The following is a 23,791-nucleotide window of genomic DNA, read 5'->3' on the forward strand; positions in this document are numbered from 1 at the left end:
GATGACTAGAATAGGAAGCATTTTAAAATGAAACTCATTAATTCTTAAATAATTAGTAAACTTAACTTTCCATTTCATGTTCAAGCACCAATTTGGAAAACATCATTAATAAGAAACCGAAAATTAATAAAATATAGAAAATAACATTAAAAAAATAATAATACATTTTAGTAAAAAGATACTCACATAACAAATCATATAGAAACACGAGACGAAATTATCAAACTAACATATTCCAACGTCAGCCTAGACGCTGAATATGAGAAACACGAGGAATATCTCTAAATACCCAAAAAGACGATATTATCAAATTAACATATTCCAAACTCAGCCTAGACGTTGAATATGACCATAATATTGATAAGATACAAAAATTCAATATTGCAATGTAGTGCAAGGCATTAGTCTCTTCATGACAAATTCTATGAAACCAACGTTCACACAAGTTTCTGATTCGACGCAAATCAAACAAATTTAAAGTATCATTTGTTTCACACAAATTTCTGATTCGATGCAAATCAAACAAATTTAAAAAATGATGAGATGTAGACGACCATAATAGGAAGCATTTTAAACAGAAACTAACTTAGTTTCTCATTAATTCTTAAATAACTAGTAAAAATATTTGCAACAGTTGTTTCATGAATGTGAGGAGCATTGCCTAAAATTTACAATATTCACATGTATTCTATGGCAAAGTGCCTCTATTTTTAGAGATAAAAACAACAAACCCATATGTCCAGCTTAAATGTTGGATTGGAGCTGCAAAAAGCTACCACATAAATTGTTTGCAGCTGCCAATGGAACCTTTAAATAAAACAAACCAGGCAGGAATAAAAACCTCAACGCCAATATCCTAAAAACATTTCAAAGCTGTCCCAGAACTAGAGGTGTGAGGATGGCCAAATTACAGAATTCAAAATAAGTTTAATAACATAAAATGGTAACAGGGTCCAGGCAAATTCTACTTATCATCAGCTCAGAGCCTAATTCTTTTTCTTTAAGCATCATACATACCTGGACACTGTCTGATGTCCCCCCAGGCAAGCGAATGTCCCCATTTAAAACCGTTTGATTAACAACTAGCAATCCTGATTCCGAATTAAACTTCCTGTCTTGTCTGTCCGCTGCCCACAAACCATGCAATTCTCATGAGTTGCATCCCAAACACAAGCACCCACCAGGCTACCAGACCTTTCATTCCTTCCATTAACCAAGTAGGTGCACCAAGATCTATTCCCAAGTCCAGGCCTCTTATCAGCTGCAGAAACCGGTAGGCCTCATACACAACAGGTACAATAAGCCAAACCGGTGATTTCCAGTGCCACATCAGCATCTCAGCTAACATTTGCACCGATAGTAGCATCAGGTAAGGTCCTAACATTGTGGCAAATGAGAGCAGGCAAACCTCTGGTTGGAGTACGCCGCTGTATGAAGCAGCCCATGCTAAGCAAGGAATGGCAAAACCCACCAGATTCAAAAGAAAATTCCAAAATTTATAACTAAAAGGGATTTTGAAATAAGAAACATTGCCCTTCCTGGAGCGTGCACAGTTATCAGCCATAAGAAAAAAGAAAGTTGCTCCGATGTTGAAAATACCATCAAGTCCTGTCAAAGAAAGGAGACTAGCCACGCTGGATCCCGATAATATTGAAGCAAACGGTAACCAGAGGGTAGGAATGACCCCTGTAGCAAGAAGCATCGAGGGAGCGAGCAGCCATAAAGGCCATTTAAGAGGCTGTACACCATAATTTTCTGCGTGATTCTCTTTTTTGCTTCCTTTCTCTGGCATATCTTCTGCTTCTTCTGTCACTGCAGTGTTTTCAATATTCATAGTACCGGCAAAATTACTACCATTTTTTGTCACCTCAGCTTCATTTTTGTACGCATCATAGACACTGTTCACTAATGCTTTGGGTACGCACTTCCGACTTTTGCTCTTCCATGTCAATGCCTGAAATGTATTGATGCTTTTGACACAATTTCTGCGGTTGATCTTAGACAATGAATCTAAGAACACTACTTTTTTGTTCCTCAAATAGAGCTGGGAATTAATGTGAAGTCCTGACCGATACACAATGGGAACTTGCTCAAGTTTTGTACTCCAAGCATATTCCATTCTTCCCTTTTTTCTCTACCTGGATCAATATACACGATGTTGTGAAATCAGCTCCTATAATTCAGGATTGGCAGAGGGGCATTTCAGGCATTTTAATGAATACCATACATATTTGCAAATAAATTGCATTAATATAGGCTGTCTGTTCCAGTAGATCATTAGGCATGTTAAGGGCCCAAAGAATTTGTCAAATGTTGTCCAGATATATATACTCCTAATGGAATGCCAAGCTAAATAAGTGGGATGTAGAATAAAAATAACTCAAATTGTTATTACACTACAGTTGCTTCTCCATATCTCACCAACTCCAGGTAAACAAAAATCCCACTACTAACAACATCGAAAGGCATCATTTGGAGGAATCAGCGTATGGCACATTTAGTGTTGTAAGCTGTAACTATCTCAGTATTAAGCATTATACTGACAAACTCACTTTAATATGCAGATTACCAGAAATGCAACCATTACTGAAGCATTAATTGCTAGCTAAAGCTATATTCCAATACATTTCTCAATTGATTGAGAAACAAGAGAAGTGAGGTGCACTCTATAGCCCAGTGTGGATGGGATCAAGATGTGTGATATCTACTAGTGTAACACATATAAAGTTAAACCAAAATTAAGAAAAAAAGGTTAGGTCCATAACAATAAAATGACAAAAAACAAGCCAGCCTTTTTTAATGTATGAATAAATATATACTAATAAAATAAGCAAGCATAGATCCATCTTAGGCCCGGTCTTTTAAGCACCGAGAGATTCATCCCGATTCATCCCTTGGTTTCATTTTGATCCCCTCAATGCCTAGTAGATCCAGGGTTAAGATGACATGTAGGTTAAGATGATGTGCTAGTATAAAATTTAAATACATTGCCTAATAGATCCAGGGTTAAGATGACATGTAGCCTTGTAGGTTAAGATGATGTGCTAGTATGCAATTTAAATACATCGCAACCATCCATTAGAAATTTGACAAATCCAAAGAAAGAAATAGAATAACAGCAGAAATCATAGAACAATAAGCTTATTTATTACATTCATTGGTATGCATGTGCAAGATAATCAGATAATCAAGTTTCAGCCCCTAATCCAGGGTTAAGATGATGTACTAGTACAAACACATCGCGACCATCCATTAAAAATTTGACAAATCTAAGGAAAGAAACAGAATAACGGCAGTAATCATAGAACAATAAGCTCATTTATTACATTCATCGGTATACATTAGCAAGATAATCAGACAATCAAGTTTCGGACCCTTTCAAAGGAGGTAAATCCATTGATTTATGCTAAATTCTCCTGCTCAAAAATAGAATATTTCAAGATACCAAGATAAATTGAAATAAACAAAAGAATTTCCTTCAACCTCACACTTAATTTCCCAGAGTAAATATTTAAAAGCATTTTCCTTTGTGATTAAATGTTCAGCTATAGGAATTTCCGATTATGAAAGCTGAGACTTCTTAAGAAATTTGCGATAACGCGACAAGAAAATTTTGAAAAGTAGTTCAAACTTTTTTTCTCTCTTTTGTAACGGCAAAGTAATTTCTAGTATTTAAACAATCAAAGACGAGATGTAGGGGGAAGTGAAACAAATTAATCTTATTGCAACAACAATTTAGCCATTTGATTCTAAAGTCAACATGGCAGCTTTTCTTGTGAAAAGTAAGGAAGACACAATAAATTTCAATTTTTTTCATTATTTTTGAATTTCTGCTAGTGACAACAGTGGCTATTCTTATGAATAACTGCATTAAAAACTGGCTTACGGATCACATATTTTTGGTGTCTCATTCATAAAAAGTTATATCTGCCAATCCTGATACTTCAGCACTAAAAACTGTTGTATAAGCTCCTCTTGAGATTCTTTTCATCATGAAATTCAAACATTGTTATATATCTGATCTACTCTGATGCTATTCGTGTAAAAGAATTCTTATTATTTTGGACCAATCATCAGGGACAGTCACAAAATTGTCAAATTTCGTTGGTCTCGGAATTATTAACGAGTTACTTGAATATGAGGTTGCAAACCATGCCCGTGGAAGTTTATGTTAACGAAACTGGTCCACATATTTTACGCTGTAACAGATGCAGTAGTGAGTAGCTATGTTGCCAGAGCATGGGAGTGGAGCAGAAGTGGAAGTGCCGGGAGCACCATTTTCCAAAAAACCTTGGGATGTGGAGCATCCAGGGAGTGTTTTTTCCAAAATAAAGAATGCCAAATTAGTTTCATAATATATGAAAACATACATATTTGAGCAGAAGCGGAAGTGCTGGGAGCACCATTTCCCAAAAAAACCAGGAGTTTTTTTCCAACATACACAATGCCAAATTAGTTGCATAATATATGAAAACATGCATATTTGTCCTACTCATAGATGAATACTATATTATTATGAAGTTACAAATATCATCCATTTTACAGTAATGATTTTAATATTTATTGTAACTTTGAAAGACAGCATTATGAATAATCCAGTGAATTTTGATGGAACTTCCTAATCCAAGCCTTAAAATATGGTAGTAAAAGCTTAACATTCTTAATCAATGACTTTGGGAGTGAAGGATACATTTTTGCTGAGGCCATGACAAGGGCTTGGTGCTCTTAATTAAATGCCAATCACATACCTCATACATGATAGAATCCAATGAAAATGCTGCAATCCCGCTGATTCTGAAATCCTGAAAGCTGTTAAGTCTACTGAAGTTTGAAAGGATATAAAATTCTACTTTCTCCATTGGAAGTCTAATGAGGTTGGAACCACTTTCAAACATGTTGAAACAATGCTCACATTTCCTCTATCTTTCCTTTTTATCCTTGATGGTAATGTTAAAAATTTAAGTAGAAGGATAAAAAAGAAATGTGAACATTACCATTAATTGCCAGCATTTTTTGTCAAACATACTCAAAAAACATAATCATGGTTCAATGTATCTAGGGAGCACCGGGGAGTGCCCAAGGAGCACATAGGGGGCATCCAAGGGGTGCCTAGGGAAACTGCTCCTTGCTCCAAGAGCATCCCAGGGGGCAACATGCTCCCCCATAGTGGTAGGGAACCCCAGAGCATGCTCCCAAATTTACGAAGCCACTCCCATGGGCAGTCCCTCCTAGAGCACAGTTCCAGAGGGAGCACTCCGAGCAACTTTGTCTCTAACATGCTCACATAATCATCATATTACATTAAATTTGCTTGTTCAAATATAAAAGCAAAATCTTCGAGCAAGCAAGACGTTTGCAACCCACTCCAAAACAAGGTCTTCAATCAATGTATAGAGGTAAATTATATCCAAAAAGATTGATGTATGTAACGTCACATCACCATCTTTTATTTTGACCATTGAATCACCAGCTAAATGAGAGACAATGTTGGCTAAAAAGTCAACCATTCCACCATTGACATAGAACTTGGCTTGTTCATCAAACTCACATCCTATACATTTTAGCGGTTCAACATATATAAGTCTACCTTTTGCTTCTTTGATGAATCACCATCTCATTACACTTCTTATTTTCACCCTCCCTAACGGTCTTCCTCAAGTCAAGATATTGACAAATAAAGCATAATAAATATGTTACCTTCTCATTTCTCTAGGTTCTGGGGTTGAGTAGCCAATTTCCAATTAGGAGTTTATTACCTGTGAACTTAGATGTACAGAGTGATGGACTTTTTATTATACATAGTATTAAATAATATACAATATCGATAAACTTAATTACATTAATTAAGCCCTAAAGGTCACAACCATTCAACATGACCCATCTCTTCAAGCACCATATAAAGACATCAATATATTCACCTGTATCATCATTCACTACATATATATGTTCATCTCTTCAAGCAACATATAAAGACATCAATATATTCACATGTATCATCATTCACTACATATATATGTTCATTGAGTTGTGGTCTACCGCTAACTTGAAATGGTTGTTTCAACTTTCAACCATAACCCAAATTCAAATCCTGGCCATTATGCTCCCCTATGTGGGGTTTGTCAAATGTGGCCACTGTTTATATCAAATATTATTAATGTAGTCATTGGAAGGATTATTGTATATTGTTGGCAAGATAACAACAAACCCTATTCTTCACTTAAGTGCTTGAGGGTGGGTCAAGCTTATTTTCTGAGTGTATCATTTATAACAGAACAATTTCATGTTTATATATATATATATAGATAGATAGATATATAGATACTCTTTTGAAATACAATTCCTTAGAAAACCCTCAAGCACTTCCCCTTATTCCAATGAAGGTACCTAGAGTAAACCAACCAGTTCCAATTTTGGCAACCTAACACGATGGAGACATTGAGTGAGGCCCACAATACCCATAAAGACATCTAGCTCAACAACTTGACCACGATTAGTAATTCAAAGCACTCAACCACGAGGGAAACCTGACCAGGCTATATAGAGAGAGAGAATCTTGTGAATACTTACACAGAGTCTCTTTATTTGTTATGCATCTGCATAATATCCTTCACGTTTATTACAAATGGTATTAGAGAGGTTCTTTACACAAACCAGGTGCTAAACTCTGAAATTTCATTCCCTATTGGCCAGATGTTGTAATGTAGCCCTAGTTCCCCCTAGGGTTTTAAAACCAAAATTCATATATAGCTGCGATCAGGAATAAATAAACAATATGTAAAATAATTCTTCAATTCTTCTATTGTAATTCAAAGATTCCACAACAGCAACTTCAACCCACCAAATAAATTTCAAATTGTTATTGAGTAGATCGAATCCAACCCAACATCACAAACAAGGTATATTCGATCCACAATAAAAAATATAATTTTGGGCAGTCTATATTATAACTATCACTTCCTTACCCTATGACATAATAATATTCCAAAAAAAAATGTCCCTAACCCGTGGGCCCTATGCTGGAACTTTCTAATGAACTTCAAGTCGAACGGTTGTGAGTTAAACCCTTGGTCGTCGAGGATGTCGCTGATTTGATTCAAAGCGGATTTTTATTTCAAATGCTAATAGACGCGGATTTCCACAGATCTCCCAAAGGAAATCGCAGACTCAATATGTCACGATTAACCGTTGTAACGCCTTAACAGCTCCGAATGTTTTCCTGTTTCCTATGCCTTTGACCAGAACATTAAATCCGTCCAATCTTCGCTAGTTCTGTGGCATCTATCCCGAAAACCACTCTATCTTTAGAGAACATCCGTCCTTGAGCCACACGGAATGGTCAAAAGAGTCGATCGATGCCTCACGTCCAAGGTCACGTTGTCTTAAACAATTTCGAGGCAAGTATAGGATTTCGTTGTTTCTTCAGAGGTTTCACTATGCCGACAGAATTCGCTACCCTGTCTTTGTACCCAAATCCAAGTGACAGGTAACCAAAAACCAAACCCTAAGGAACTCCATTGCCCAGCTCGAGATCACCTGATTCGTTCTTCCAATAGAGATTCGTTGTCACAAGTTTCGTTGTCCTCTTCAACCAAAAGTTTGCAAATCTTCCACACTGTAGTTCAGATCCTTTGCCCAAAACACAAAAGAAGAATGTGCTACCTCTCCAAGGTATCTTGTGCCCAAACAAAGGAAAAAAGAGGATCGTACTACCTACACAGAATTGACGGAAATGGAAATGTCAACTAAGGTGGAATCTTTCACCACCGAAATTGACAAGAGAGAGAAGAGGTCCAATGACCCTAATAGCAAATGCTCAAAAACAGAGGAAATAATCCACACTCGATGATCCAAAATGAATCCACACTCCCAACTTACCCAAAACTTGCCCATAATGGGGGATTTTTGGGGTTTTATCCCCTTTTTTGAAGGATTATAGCCTACAAGGACAGATAGGCTACTAAGTCCATTGGTCCTCAATTCGTTGAGGACATCACAGCCCCCCTTGCACGAAATTGCTTGTCCTCAAGCAATTGCAAATTTAGGTGCTGCAAAATCCGTTCTCCTTCCCATGTCGCGTCCTCCTCCTGTAAATTCTTCCATCTGATGAGGTACTCCGGAATTAACCTTCCCCTTAACTTCTTTTCTCGAACGGCCATGATCGTTTCTGGAATCAATTCCAATGGTCCTTCCTCATCTAATGGTGGCAGCTCAACATAAGTGGTGACATGCTGGCCTATAGCCTTCTTGAGCCACGATACATGAAATACATTGAGAATTTTTCTATCACTCAGTAGCTCCAACTCATACACCACTTCACCCAATCTTCGGAGAATTTTGTAAAGCCCATAAAACCTTGGCTTCAGCTTCTCTACCCCGCTCTTCTTGAGTGTAGACTGTCAATAAGGTTGCAATCACAGGAAAACAAGATCCACTAACTCAAAACTGCACTCTGTCCGGTGCTGGTCTTTGTCGATTTTGAATATTCTCCTTGAGTACCTTAAGAATGTCCTGACTCTCCTGTATCCAATCCTTGGCAAGAGGTGCCAACTCTTGCCTTGTTGTCTCTGAAGATTCTATCGATGAAGGAGGGTGCATCATACCCATATAGAGCCTTGACGGGTGTCATTCCAATGGATAAGTCGTAGGTGGTGTTGTAGCAATGCTCCCTAAGGTACGACCACTTGAACCATGCCTTCTGCTGACCTATCACATAGTTGCGCAAATACCCTTCAATCCATTTATTTACAATTTCTGTTTGGTCGTCAGTTTGCGGGTGATAGTTGGTGCTAGGGGTTAACTTAGTTCCAACTAGTCTGAAAAGTTCCTACCAAAATGCGCCCATGAATCTACTATCACGATCGCTAACTATGTTCTTCGGCAACCCATGTAATTTGAAGACTTCTTTGAAGAAGAGTTTTGCCACTTGCTTGGCTGAGTAATCTACTGAGATAGCAAAGAAGTGTGTGAATTTAGTCAACCTGTCCACCATGATGCATATGCAATCCTTTCCCTATGCTTTGGGTAATCCAATGATAAAATCCATCAATATGCTTTCCCATTTTTGTTCTAGAATGGGTAGAGGTTGGAGAAGACCTATGGGAGGTGTATGCTCAACCTTATTTTGTTGACATATCATGCATTCCCTGACGTATTTCATCACATCTTCCTTGAGTCCCTTCCACAAGAATCACTCTCGGATTTGTCGGTATGTCTTGAAGAACCCTTGGTGTCCAGCCGAAGGAATATCATGTGTAACCTTCATAATTTTCTCCTTAAGTGTAGATTCAGGGACCAAATATATCGTCTTTATAGTAAATGATGTCATCAACTATTTTGTACCTGTCATCCTGAATAATCATATTGAAACGCGTGCAAGCAAATTGGTTCTTAGCATATTCGACGGAGAAGTGCCCCTTCCAATCTTCCATGAGCTCAACGAGGGTGCAAGTCGTTGGTTTCCTGGAGAGTGCATCAACCACCACATTTTTCTTCCCTTTCACATATTCGATGTCAAAATTGTAAGCTTGAATTTTGCTTACCCATTTCTACTATCGTTCATTCAAGTCCCTTTGTCCCAAGAAATGTCACAGGCTATTGTGGTCTGTCCTGACTACGAACCTATTACCCACCAAATATTGTTTGAACTTTGCCAATGTGTGCATGATGGCCAACATTTCTTTGTCATATATGGAGTAAAGCCTTTCTGTATCTTCTAGCTTCCGACTTTTGAATGCAATTGGATGACCTTTTTGCATTAGGAAGGCTCCTAATTGTTGATAAATCTAGGGCATCGATAAATAGTTGATTTCTCTACTTATGATAATTGCTTGTGATAGTCTTTTTACTTCTTGAGTTATTATTGTGTTCTTTTCATCAAGACAATTATCAAATCATGAACAATAAAGAGACAAGAGACACAGTATATAGGCTTGTCAACCAGGGCCAAAACCTCTCACTCTTTGAGAGGAAAACCCAAACAAAATTCTTCTTATAGAACCTTCAATTGACAAATACCAAGACCATGACAAAGACCCTTGACACTAGAGTCCTCCCAAGACCAAGTCACTAGCCTCCTCTTCAACGTTGCTCTTCCTCTTCCTCTTCTCGACTTCCTTCAAATTCTTTGCCTCTTCTTATAGGTCTGCAACTCTACCACAGAAACCCTAGATGACTTTCACTCCTTGAATAGTCTCCTTAAGAGAGAGACTCGTTACACTTCTGCTCGGCTTCTTCTAGCGAAGTCTTCCACCCAAACAAGATCACCTCAATGTGGTTGCAATCCTCCGACCTTCTCTTGACACCTTCGGATCTGCTACCTTCGCATGTCCACAACGTTCTTTGTTATCCTTCCTTGCTTCGTTGATGTAGAGGCTTCTTTTAGTATGTTTCTCGCACTACTTCTTAGACTTGTTTGACCGAATTTCTTTACTCCAAATGAGGCTGAGTAAGGGTATATATACTTGTTTGTCCATGTCCATTATGCCAACATGACCTCTAGAGTAGGCTGACATGATCCCTTGGAGAAAGGCCAGCTTCATCTTCTAGATTTATCTCTTCGTTGAAGGCCAACTTGAGTAAGGGCTAGTGATAAAGTCTTGGAGGGTTACTTAAAAAGACAAGTATGACTCTTTACAATGTGTAACATGCATTCATTACATGACAATGACTCTTTAGACTTATGACTAGATGAAAATATCCCTAAGGGCTCTCAATGCGAGCCTCAACCAAAGATAAAATCTCACGCTCATGAAACCCATGTTGCAAGCATTACAATAATTTTATTTTTCTTCTTTACATCTCTTACATAAAATCACAATTACATGTCATTGTGAAGACCGAACTTACTTACACTTTCAACACTCCCTCTTAACTAGGGAGGTATTCATAATAGCACTTGGTCATTCTCAATCTAAAGAACTCATAAGAAGAATCGAATTGGTAACCCATTTGTATAGCATCATATCAACCAGCATTGTTATATAGCAAGGCCTTAACTAACAACTCTATCTCTCCACAAGATTTGAGCTCAATGTTGGCGATGTTGAAAATAATACTGAGAGGGGGGGGGTGAATCAGTATTATCAGATCAGTAAAACTTTTTCAATTTCATATTCAGAAACATATACACTACTTCAGTTAAGTGAACCCGCGTGTACACGCTGCTGTGTCTAAAGCAACTAGCGTATATCCAGAAATCTTATGATTCAGTTAGCTTATCTTCAGTAAATGCATCAGAACATTATTAACCATTTTAACAGGTGCAGTGTAACAGAACAGATCATCACACAAAAGCCACACACATGAACACCAAGATATAAGGTGGAAACCCAATGTGGGTGAAAACCACCTACTGCAAGTCGTCTCTATCTTTCTTTAATCAGAAACTTTAGTTTACAATCTTTTGTACTGGTGCAGCCTTATACCAGTACGCAGGCTGCAACCTGCAGAAGGCTACAACCTTCTCTCGTTTTCCAGACTCTCCTGGAAGGGAGCTCCAACCCCCTTTGCTCTTGTACTAGCTAAGATACTAGTACATAGGTGCTGGCCTACAATCTTCTTTCCTTCAGGTACCACTTTTCATCAATTTTCAAACTGAATACTCCTGAAGCACAACATTACAATCTGAAGACCACGATTCATTCACAAATCATTGAAGCACAAAACAACCAATACTAGCATCATCAATCTTTGAATTACTGAACCACTGAAACCCTGTCAACACCCAGTCACCAGAACACAGAGCAGACTACAGAACTCTGCAATAACAATCAGACCCAACTGCAACCCCAAAAATTAAGCTTCAAAAGATATACGCTACTTCAATGAAACAAACCCGCGTATACACGCGCTTTTACCGAAGCCAACATGCGTACAGATCTAAAAGTATTTTCTTAAAACTTTGCAGTTGTACCAGACATTAGTCATACCCAGAACATAACATTGCATCAGTATGCAGATCTAAAAATACGCATAAAAAGATAGTTCATTTCAAACAATTTGATCCCGATCTATCCTTAGATCTAGTCTTCCATCAACCGGTGTGATCCCTCCTTAGCTCAGATCAAGCAATGTATCATCAACCCAGAACCTGCATACTAGATCTCTTTCTTCATTAGATATTCAAGACTTTTCGATACGATTGCCTAATGATCTTCTTCTCCTTATATAGCCTTAGGCCCTTCACAATACCACGGTCCAAAACCATAGTAACACAATACCATCAACTTCAAAACTCGGGATCAACACGACTGTCGAGATACCTTGGTCCAAAAACATAGGCTCAAGTACCGAGGACTAATTACCACGGACCAAAAGAAAGCTTCTCGACATGTACGCTCTTTTCTGTTCATGAAACTGCGTGTATATGCGACTTCGTATATAGCGAGCCTGCGTATCCGCGACTTAGTATATAGCGTACCAGCGTGTATACGCAACTTGGGCTTAATGAACCTGCGTATATAAAATTTCTCTTCATTCTTGTAGTCTGGACTGAGATCTGCCTTCAAAGAGAGTTGCCATCAAGGACAACACCTGTACCATAGCGCCACACCTGTGCCAAAATGCCAACAGGCGAGAACAATGATTTATAGACACTCTCATCATTGTCTCTCCCGGAACATACCCCACCCGGGTTCTCAAGGTGTGTTCCATCAAGACTATTCTTATCTTGGATTCTCGAGTCCTCAAAGAATATCGGTCCTCTACGACTACTCTTATCTTGAATGCCCTATCTCATCCTCAAAGAGCATTAGATGCCAAATGATTACCCAATCCTCCATTCTGTCTTCCCAGGTGAAGACCAGAATGATGTGTCTATCTCTCCCTCTCAATTAGGGAGGACATATCTATTCCAATAAAAGGATGTACTCATTCCTACAGAAGGAATGTACCTAAGCTCCCTCTTGGCTTAGGAATTTCCAAGTTTCTTCCAAGTAAGAAACTTGTTTCCAAGCTCCCTCTTAATTAGGGACCTACAGCAGCTCTCCAAGTGGAAATGATGGGACAACCAGCTGCTTGAAGAACTCCTTCCTTTGATGTCATGAATTTCTTTGCCACAGAGTCTTCATCGTTTCGGACTTCTTCATAGGGTACAGACCATCCATCACTTTCATCCATGAATCAATCATGTCATCATTCCTTTCATCATAAAGTGAACCATAAGTCTACATCTGGCCTTGCTTCATGTTATGTTGCCTTCATCATGCTTTCTTCTTCGGAATGATCTTACATCCTTCTACATGGTCCTCTTGGAAGACATCCACAGTTCTTCCCTTTGGCAACCTTTCATAAGCCCATCCAAATACTAGTTCACAAATAAGAAATGGACACTTAAATCATAATTACCTTTGTGATGGTCTTTCATCATGACATCTTCCTGTAGGCATCAGCATCCAGCATACATGTTGACACATCTCCTAAAGATATGTATTGTCAAGGGTCTCTATCTTTTCCACACTTCTATCAAAGTCTTCATATCTTTCTGGGAGATATCATTGTCAAATCTTCTTGGACTTTCGAATGTTCCCTGCCTTTTCCATTGTTGCATGTTCTTCGATCTCTTCCTTCCTTTCTTCACATATTTGATTCCCATGAACTTCCAATTAGAGTTCCTCAATTGTAGTCATTCACCTCATACTCCATATTACGTTTATTTCATCTAGTAAATATGTGACCCATGCATTCCTGCACCCTTTGAGGAAGGAGCTTTTCTTTGATCATGGTTCTCAAAATAGAGCATTGATCCATGTTGCCTGGAACCATATGACATGACCCCCATAATATCAAATGTAAGCATTCATGCCTCATCTTTCCTTTGGGTCATCCACACTTCCTGCAGTAGCTTCCTTTGAATGAAGGAGCTTCATTCTGTTGACCTGCTTCTCTGTTATGTCATCATCATCCCATGAATTCCACAAGTTTGGAATTCTTGATGAAACACTTGTTTCTCCTCATGGTCAGAGATCCTTTCAATGAAGATTCCATCAAAGAATCTTGAGGATCTAAAGTATCCCCATCAACAGATGTTTCCTTTTGATAGATGTATGATGACCCTTTTCCTAGATGACTTCTTTCTTTTTCCATAAGTATCATTTGAGCTTTCAATGAGGTTTCCAAGAGCTATATCCTACATAGTTGACTGCCATAGGTTTTGTCCCAGACATCCTTCATGTTGCCAATGACACGAGCTTCTAATGCTTCTACCATGATGCCATACTCTAATATGATGCATCTTCACTTATTTTTAATGCTTCCTATCTATAATTTACACAACAGAAGAGTACCTTTTTAGTGAAGGAGATTATCTCAATCATAGTAGAGATCTCTCACTTCCTCCTTAGGCTTCTTCGTCCCATGTTCTTCCACCTCTTCGGTAATATGGGCTTCTTCCTTATTTCTCTTGTTATTGTCCCTTTTAAGTTTCGGACAATCTTTTCTATAGTGCCCATATTCTTGACATCCATAGCAGTGCACCTTAGCCATGTTCTTCTTTTTCTTCCGAGGACCAAATTTCCCCTTTCTTTTTGTCATAGTAGCATAAGCTTGATTTTGCTCATTAGATCCTACATCAGTTTTTGCCTTTAGTCTGGTTTCTTCGATCTTGCACAATGACCAATCTTGGAAAGGGGTGGCTAAACTTCCCATAAATACTTGAAGTTTCCCCTTTCCTCTGTAGTGTTTTTAATACTACAGTGGTCATTTCTTTGGCAAACATTATTTCACCCAGATCTTGAAGTTATCTCTTATTTATGAAATCCTCATAAATATGAGGTTATTTCCTCTTCTTTTGAGATCTTCAATTTGTCATATATTTATTTGGAACTATCTAATTTTGATACATATGGGATGAGAGAGTCTTTGATGGATTCTATGAGAATCCTCTGGGCCTTCACTTCCCCTTTCATGAATTTAGCAAGTGCTTGAGTATCTTCCTTGGGAGGTTGGGTTATTGACCCCTTGATGTGATCCATGACTTCATTCTCAAGAGGGTTTAGGTTGGTTCTTTTCTTCCATGCAAGAAAATTTGAAGTTCCAACTAATTTGTTGCTTTCCTTGCAAAAAGACATTTTGATAGATTCAGATGAAGTCATATATGAGTAGATGTTACATTCTTCACTTGCTTCCTTCTTAATCTTGATAGTGTATGGATAGTAGAAGACTACTCCATGAAAGATCATTTAATGAGAGAGAGCTTGCTTTACAAACCCTTTTGAAAATGATGACAATGTTCTTAAATCTAGCCTTCCTTAGTCTTTGAAATGCTTCCACTTCTAAGATGATGGATGAGTGATGATCTCATAAATGCAATCTAGGGTATTAGTCTTTCTTTCTGCTTCCTCCTTGATGATGATTCCAAGACTCTTGCTAAAGTAGATTTCTTCGATCTAGGGTCTCGATATGATGAAGATCTTGATCTCTCACTTGGTATTCTTTGTCTCGCTTTGATCCCTATCTTGACACTCAATCCTTGTGTATCTCCTTGATTAGATGCCCCTCCTTGACTTTAGCACCTTAGCTCTGAAACCATGTTGAGAAATCTAGGGCATCGATAGATAGTTGATTTCTCTACTTATGATAATTGTTTGTGATAGTCTTTTTACTTCTTGATTATGATCTTCTCTTCTTGAGTTATTATTGTGTTCTTTTCATCAAGACAATTATCAAATCATGAACAATAAAGAGACAAGAGACACAGTATATAGGTTGTTAGGTCCCTATACTACTAGTGTAACCCCTTATTGTTATTAGTGCAACCCCCTTATTATATTTGTTGTGCCCATGTAGTGCCAATATTGTTAGTATTCTTCCACATAGAAACCCACTATTGTTATTGTTGTGCCCCTACATTAATATTTGTTATGTCAGCTCTGATTATAGTATGACCCCTTAGACTCTTATATATAGAAAGGAGGTCTTGTCATTTTGTATCATCCAAGAATTGTTCATTTATGTAATGTAAAGGAGGTTGCCCCCTCGAAGAGGCTGATTCCTAAGGCGTTGATCTATCTTTTCTATCTTTTTGGGAGCTGGTTTCATAACATTTGGTATCAAAGCTTTGGATTCTAGGGTTTCGCTGCTCCAAACAAGTCATCGTGGCAATTTCAATATAACTTTTTCTCTGCAAAGTTCCAAAAGCTAAAAAAAACCCATTTGAGCTGAAATCGTTCTGAACCTCGGGTCCGAATTTCAAATCTTGTTTCGCTATATTTTCAGAGCTATGATCTGAGGAAGTTAGGGTTTGTGCAAGCTCCAGAATTCTATCTCAAACAGGTCACCGTGGAATTTTCGCTATAATTTATTTTCTATGAAAGTTTAGACTCTAAAATTAAAACCCATTTGAGCCGAAATCTTGGTGAAACTCGGGCCTGAATTTCAAATCTTGTTTCACTATATTTTCGAAGATACAGTCCAAGACATTTAGGGTTTTTGTAGGCTCCCGAATTACATCCCAAACAGGTGACCTTGGGAAAATCATCGTAACTTTCTCTCTAAGCTTCAGATTGAAATTTCATGAGAAGTTACAAAAAGAGAACGGACTGTAGTTTTCTGTGTAATGGTTTCAGGTCTTAAGGTCGAAACAGTGACATGTTGCACATCGTACAAGTTCGCTCTACTGAAAAAGTATATAATCAGCGCATCTTGGGAGATTGGGCATAACTCTTTCTTGGAGAATCCAATTTCGATCAGACTGGTGGCATTGGAAAGAGGACGCAAAGGGCTACCGTAGGTCGCAATTTCAGAATTTGGAGATTTGAAACTACAAAGTTACATTTGTTTCAAGATCGAACTCCTAAAAGCAAGAAAAAGAGATATGAGGAAGTTTGATGGCAAGGATCCGGTAACATGGATACTACAGATGGAGCAATATTTTGATCTACATGATGTGAAACTGTTACAAAAGGTACGTATTGCATCTTTATATTTAGAACCGAATCAGTTTGTATGGTATAGAGGGCTTTGTTCTCGTAAAGCACTTGTCACCTGGTCAATTTTCACGGAGGAAATGATAGCACATTATGAGGAGACAAAGAGCAACACCTTCTTTAGCCAATTGATAAATCTCAAACAAAAGGGTTCAATGGCAGAGCACATTGAGGAATTCCAAAAATTGAATATAAGGGTAAATGATATTCCAGAGAAGTAGAGGATTGATGTCTTCATAAGGACTTTAAAAGATAACATCCAACATGAGGTTCATCTTTGGGACCCTGATTCATTGGAGAAGGCATACAAGTTGGCATGAAAAGTGGAAAGAAAAATTATGGCAACTAGTCTACCACTCAACTATAAATATGGAAGTGTTGTTTCTCCTAGCTCTCCACAACCTACAAGGTTGACACCACAACAATTAGAAGGAAAAAGAGCAAAAGGGCTTTGTTACAATTGTGATAGCAAATACATTAAAGGTCATAAGTGAGCTGAGAAGAAATTATTTTACATAGATTGTGAAGAGGAGGAAGAAAAAGATCAAAAAACGTTAAAAGAAAAGGATATACACCAGGAACCAACCCTAGAGAAGAAATGAATCCGACCATATCTTGTACTACATTGGCAGGAATTGCCACTCAAACTCTCAAGATAGAAGGACATTATCAAGAAGAAGAAGGTTCAAGCAGTGAAATATCAGGAAGAAAAGGATCAAAAAACATCAAAAGAAAAGGATACTCACCAAGAACCAACCCCAGAGAAAGAAGAAATGAATCAGACCATATGTTGTAATGCATTGGCCGGACTTATGACTCCTCAAACTATCGAGATAGGAGGGCATATCAAGAAGAAAAAGGTAATAGTGTTGATTGATTCGGGCAGTACCCATATTTTTATTCATTCTAAGATAGCTAAGGAATTGAATTGTTTCCTATATCTAGCATCAGGGTGTCAAGTGATGGTTGCAAGTGGAGGAACCATAAATTGCTCTGGAAAGTGTCATAATATCAAGCTATCCATGGGAGAATATGTATTGAATAGCCCAATGCTTTCCATTTCAATGGGTGGTGTTGATGTTGTACTAGGAGTCCAATAGCTACAATCCTTGGGTACAATAGCTTTTAATTTTCAAAAAAAATTCATGAAATTTTCTTCAAAAAGAAAGGAAATTTAATTAACGAGTATCACAGGGAAACCAGGAAAGATAATCGGCTCTAACGGAATGAAAAAGCTTCTAAAGAAATAACAACAAGGCATAATTGCACAATTATGTTCGCTAAAAGTTCCTACATCGAAATCATCTATTTCTCTAGATCTCCAAAAAGTATTGGACAGTCATGCCAAGGTATTTGAGACTCCCAAAGACCTCCCACCTATTCGTGATCATGATCATGCTATCCATTTGATTCCAGGAAGTGCTCCACCAAACATCAAGGCTTACAGATATCCATATGCCCAAAGGAGTGAAATTGAATGTATGGTTGCAGAAATGTTAGAGGTGGGTATAATTATCCAACCAAATTCGATAAACGAAGCAAGGGATGAATGGAAAAATGACAAAGTAGGGTGGGAACTCGTTCAAAAGTTGCAGAAGATCCCAGTTCAAACAATATTGCCAGAACTTGACAAGGAAGGAAAAATCATATTGGAACCTGAAGCAGTCACAGAACCGAGAAATCAACAACTACGAAATGGATCAATTTCAGAATATCTCATCAAGTGGAAGAACTTACCCACTGAAGATTCCTCAAGGAAGGATGATAATTTTATACAGAAGCATCCAGAACTACTCAAGCGTTGAGGACAACACTTTTTGAAGGAGATGGGCATGTTAGGTCCCTATACTACTAGTGTAACCCCTTATTGTTATTAGTGCAACCCCCTTATTATTTTGTTGTGCCCATGTAGTACCCATATTGTTAGTATTGTGCCACATAGAAGCCCGATATTGTTATTGTTGTGCCCTTACATTATTAGTGTTATGTAGACTCTGATTATATTATGACCCCTTAGACTCCTATATATAGAAAGGAGGCCTTGTCATTTTGTATCATCCAAGAATTGTTCATTTATGTAATGTATAGGAGGTTTCCCCCTCAAAGACGCTGATTTCTAAGGCGTTGATCAATCTTTTCTATCTTTTTGTGAGCTTGTTTCATAACATAGGCTTGTCATCTAGGGCCAAAACCTCTCACTCTTTGAGAGGAAAACCCAAATGAAATTCTTCTTATAAAACCATCAATTGACAAATACCAATACCATGACAAAGACCCTTGACACTAGAGTCCTCCAAAGACCAAGCCACTAGCCTCCTCTTCAATGCTACTCTTCCACAAAAACCCTAGATGACTTTCGGTCCTTGAATAGTCTCCTTAAGAGAGAGACTCGTTACACTTCCACTCAGCTTCTTCTAGCGAAGTCTTCCACCCAAACAAGATCACCTCAATGTGGCTGCAATCCTTCGACCTTCTCTTGACACCTTTGGATCTGCTACCTTCACACATGAGAGGGTAAACTAGCCCAAAATAGTCCTTGCTATCCTTCCTTCTTGCTTCGTTGATGTAGAGGCTTCTTCTAGTATGTTTCTCACACTACATCTTAGACTTGCTTCACCGAATTTCTTTACTCCAAATGAGACCAGGTATGGGTATATATACTTGTTTGTCCATGTCCATTAGGCCAACATGACCTCTAGAGTAGGTCAACACGATCCCTTGGAAAAAGGCAGACTTCATCTTCTAGATTTATCTCTACGTTGAAGGCCGACTTGAGTGAGGGCTAGTGACAAGGTCTTGGAGGGTTACTTACAAAGACAAGTATGACTCTTTACAACGTGTAACATGCCTTCATTACATGGCAATGACTCTTTAGGCTTTTATGACTAGATGACAATATCCCTAAGGGCTCTTAACAGGAGCCTCAACTAAAAATAAAATCTCTTGCTCATGAAAGCCATGATGCAAGCATTACAATAATTTTATTTTTCTTCTTTACATCTCTTACATAAAATCACAATTACATGTCATTATGAAGACCGAAACTAGTTACACTTTTCAACTCTATTCCTTCTCTGGACGCATTGCACTCTAATATAAATGGTTCGCCAAAGTCAGCAAGGGCCAGTCCGTGACATGAGCTCATTATTTCTTTACGCTTGTTGAAGGCCTTGCCAGTTGCTTATGTCCACCTGAATCCACCCTTTTTTTACAAATTTGCCAAGGGCGCACTTAGCTGGGAAAACCCTTTAACGAACCACCGATAATAGCTACAGAGCCCAAGAAACCCTCGTAACTTAGGCCAATCCAGTACTTCCTAGATCTTCTCCTAGTGGACCTGTACCCTGTGCATTGATCATATGCCCTAAATAATGAATCTCTGCCAACCCTAACTCGTGTTTGGATGCTTTGGCATAAAGGGGCGATTCCTGCATGATGCTCAAAACTTGATCCATGTATCTCAAACAATTGTGCCACGTCTTACTATAAATGAGGAGGTCATCAAAGAATACCAACAAAAACTTTCTTAAATGCCTATTGAAAATGTTATTCATGCATGATTGGAAGGTGGCGGAGGCATTGGTTAGCCCAAATGGCATGAGCAGAAATTCAAAGTGTCCATAGTGGCAACAGAATGTTGTTTTGGGCACGTCTTCCTCCCGAACTCAAATTTGGTGGTACCTGGACCGTAGGTTGATCTTTGAGAGATATGTTGCTCCATGTAGCTCATCCAGTAATTCATCAATTCGAAAAATGGGGTACCTGTTTTTCATGGTCTTCTTATTAAGTGTCTGGTAGTCAATGCACATTCTCCATGTGCTCAAAATTTGATCCACGTATCTCAAACAATTGTGTCGCGTCTTACTGTAGATGAGGAGGTCATTAAAGAATACCAACAAATACTTTCTTAAATGCCTGTTGAAAATGCTATTCATGCATGATTGGAAGGTAGCAGGGACGTTGGTTAGCCCAAATGGCATGAGCAGAAATTCAAAGTGTCCATAGTGGCAACAGAATGTTGTTTTGGGCACATCTTCCTCCCGAACTCAAATTTGGTGGTACCCAGACCGTAGGTCGATCTTTGAGAGATATGCTGCTCCATGTAGCTCATCCAGTAATTCATCAATTCGAAAAATGAGTTACCTGTTTTTCATGGTCTTCTTATAAAGTCCCTGGTAGTCAATGCACATTTTCCATGTGCCATCCTTCTTTTTCACCAAAACCACAGATGATGTGAATGGGCTTCAGTTGGGTCGGATATGTCCCATAGCTAACAATTGTTGGATATTTTTTCTATCTAGTCTTCGGATGTCGGTACAGTGTGGTGATTATAGGCTTAGCTCCTTCCAACTCAATAGTATGCTCAAATCCTCTTTTAGGAGGCAATCCTGGAAGAAAATATATATACAAAAAATCTATTTACAAATTTTATAAAGGAAAGGATAGAAAAAATATTTACAATAATTATTTACAAAAAATAACTTGCAAGTAATTTACAACTCTAATGGCTCTTTAAATAGCAAATTATTCATTTGTAGCTCTTTAATTTAGACGAGTACATAAAATAAATGATTTTCCTCAAGCCCATATCTCAAAACCCTACAATATAAATCGTTAGACAAATCTTTTAAGGAAAATAGAGTGGGTTCTTCCACTTCAATGCTCAAGGGTGGGATAGTTTAGCAGAAAACGTCCCCTCACGCTTGAGATCTATTTCAAAAATATTTTCTACACAATTTAGAAGAATTTTGTTGGATCCACATGATATATGAAAAATACAATCGAAAGATGTTCCAGTAGTTTAACCGAAAACGATTAGCTATGTCCAATCCTATGGCATTCTTTAAATCCAATCACAAGTGCAAGATAGCTATACACCAATGATTTATAAAAGCGAATGAACATAACAAATGTAAGCAAAGTAGAAATTGAAAGCTCAGTGAAACAATATTACCATATTCACAGAAGAAAAACACCACAATAGTAAACCCCAAAGACTTTTTCTTTATTGTTCCAAAATAGAAAGAGCTTCAAGAGTTGATAGCTAGAGTAAGTGATCTGAAGATCAAAGATGTTACAATGAGGAGCCTCCAGCGCAATTTCTAGAAAAATAGAGAGATCTAGATCCCCCTCCAAGTGGAAAACGACTACGTCCAAGAAGTTGCACAATTTTGACTTATCTTGGAGAGCAACAGTTGCTAGATGCCTGATCCATGCCAAAATCAAATCTGGTCCTTTGATCTTAATGAAGAAATTCAAATTTCATAACAATTCCCTTTTTCCCTAGCCCAAAAAATATTATTTTGACCCTTTTTTCCTCAAAAAAATCACTTTTGACTTAACCACCTTGGTCCATAAGTTCAATTTTTGTTAAAAATTTGATTTTCCCTTGATGGATGACCTTGAAAATTTGACTTCTTTTGGACCCACGAATTTTCTTCAACCAACTAAACCCAGAGAAAATAATTTTCTTGAAAAAATAATTCTTTGATGGCCTAAAAGAATTCCTTGTGTGTTTTTCTACCTTGGAATTGAGTTTGTCAAATTTAATTCTTCTTCGGGAAAAACCACCTTCTTCAAAATTTCATTTTTCCACTTGGAGAGAATTTTATTTTCTCTCAATTTTAATTTTTTGATCATTTTCTAGCTAATTTTGTCGTTTTTTTGCAAGAAAACCAGAAATAAAAATAATTTGAGGGGAAAGACATAATTTCAACCCTCAAAGGTGTCTAAACACAAATTTGAGGTGTAGAGGTTCTAATTATGAGTACCCTACCCCCTTCAACTTTTACAATCATTTGATTTTACAATTTACATCCAAATTATTAAATTTCCTAACCAGTTGGAAATTTAATAATTAAAAATAGACACTTAGACTCAACCAAATTCTGCAAGACTCAAGACATGATCTAGTATGATGAAAATACATAGACTCGATACACTAGGACTCACTTAAGACATCACCATCGAGCCCCACCCTAGCTTTGGGGTATATTTGGGAGAAAAACTCTATTAATTATTTTGTGTTTAGAAACACAAAATAATTAACAAGGTTAAAAAACTCCCTAGAGTGAAACTCTTTAGCAAAAATTCTTAAGCTTACCTAGGTGTTTTACATGGCTTTATAGACATGTTAGAATCATTTTTACAATGGCCCACCAGGCTACAAAATTTGGATTTACAACTTTGATAAACTAATAAATGATGATGATGAATTTTGGACTTCTGACTGCTCGAACATGATAGAATTCCTTTGAAAAAATGTGTACTTCTATAGGGTGATTGACACGGAGTAGTCAACATGCCTGATGGACCTAGGATGACCCAATGCCCCCAAGCTAGCCTTGAAACTACTTTATGGGCATCATTTGTTCCAGAGCCCATGATGGAAAGTGCCATGTCACCCCTCTTGCTACCTTGAGGGTGATGTTGGGCACCATGGAGATGATGTGTTGGCATGGAGGCACTTTGGAGCCTTGCACTTAATCTAGGAGATACAACTTGGAGTATGGAGCACTCAATAACCTACATGACACCTTTTTATGGAATCTCGAGCTAATTTGGAGGATGATTTCATGCTTGAGGAGGACTTTATCCCATAAGTGTGGGCATTTATGGCACTTTTGTTATGTTTTTGAGCTATGAGGTTGGCTTTTAAGTTTAAACTTTCTTCTAGAACACAAATTAGACTTGTCAATAGGGCTTCATTAGTTGAATTATTGTAAAACTAGATAGGTTTCATATAAATAGATCCTCCCCTCGTTTCACCTTCTCATTATCACACATGAATTCTTTTCCTCTCTAAGAGAGCATGAACTAGTCTTTTTCGCTCATCTGGGAGACATGATCCTTCTTGGTGCAACTTGCTT

General features: G+C 37.9%; 1 protein-coding gene across 3 annotated transcripts in view; it reads right to left on the minus strand.

Moving 5' to 3' along the window:
- Positions 1-568: 568 nt before the first annotated feature.
- Positions 569-23,791, minus strand: part of LOC149242385 (cytochrome P450 family protein) — a 33,742-nt gene continuing 10,519 nt past the window's right edge. For all 3 annotated transcript variants that reach the window (XM_089374228.1, XM_089374229.1, XM_089374227.1), the window contains one exon: positions 569-2,138. In XM_089374228.1, coding sequence (XP_089230354.1) covers positions 1,103-2,119 — 1,017 coding nt within the window. In that variant the 5' untranslated portion in view covers positions 2,120-2,138 and the 3' untranslated portion in view covers positions 569-1,102. The remainder of the gene's footprint in view (positions 2,139-23,791) is intronic.

Source organism: Pinus tabuliformis, chromosome 8 (assembly GCF_031772625.1).
Source record: "Pinus tabuliformis cultivar Carrire ecotype Pingquan chromosome 8, CPIR1, whole genome shotgun sequence".
In the NCBI taxonomy this organism is placed as follows: domain Eukaryota; kingdom Viridiplantae; phylum Streptophyta; class Pinopsida; order Pinales; family Pinaceae; genus Pinus; species Pinus tabuliformis.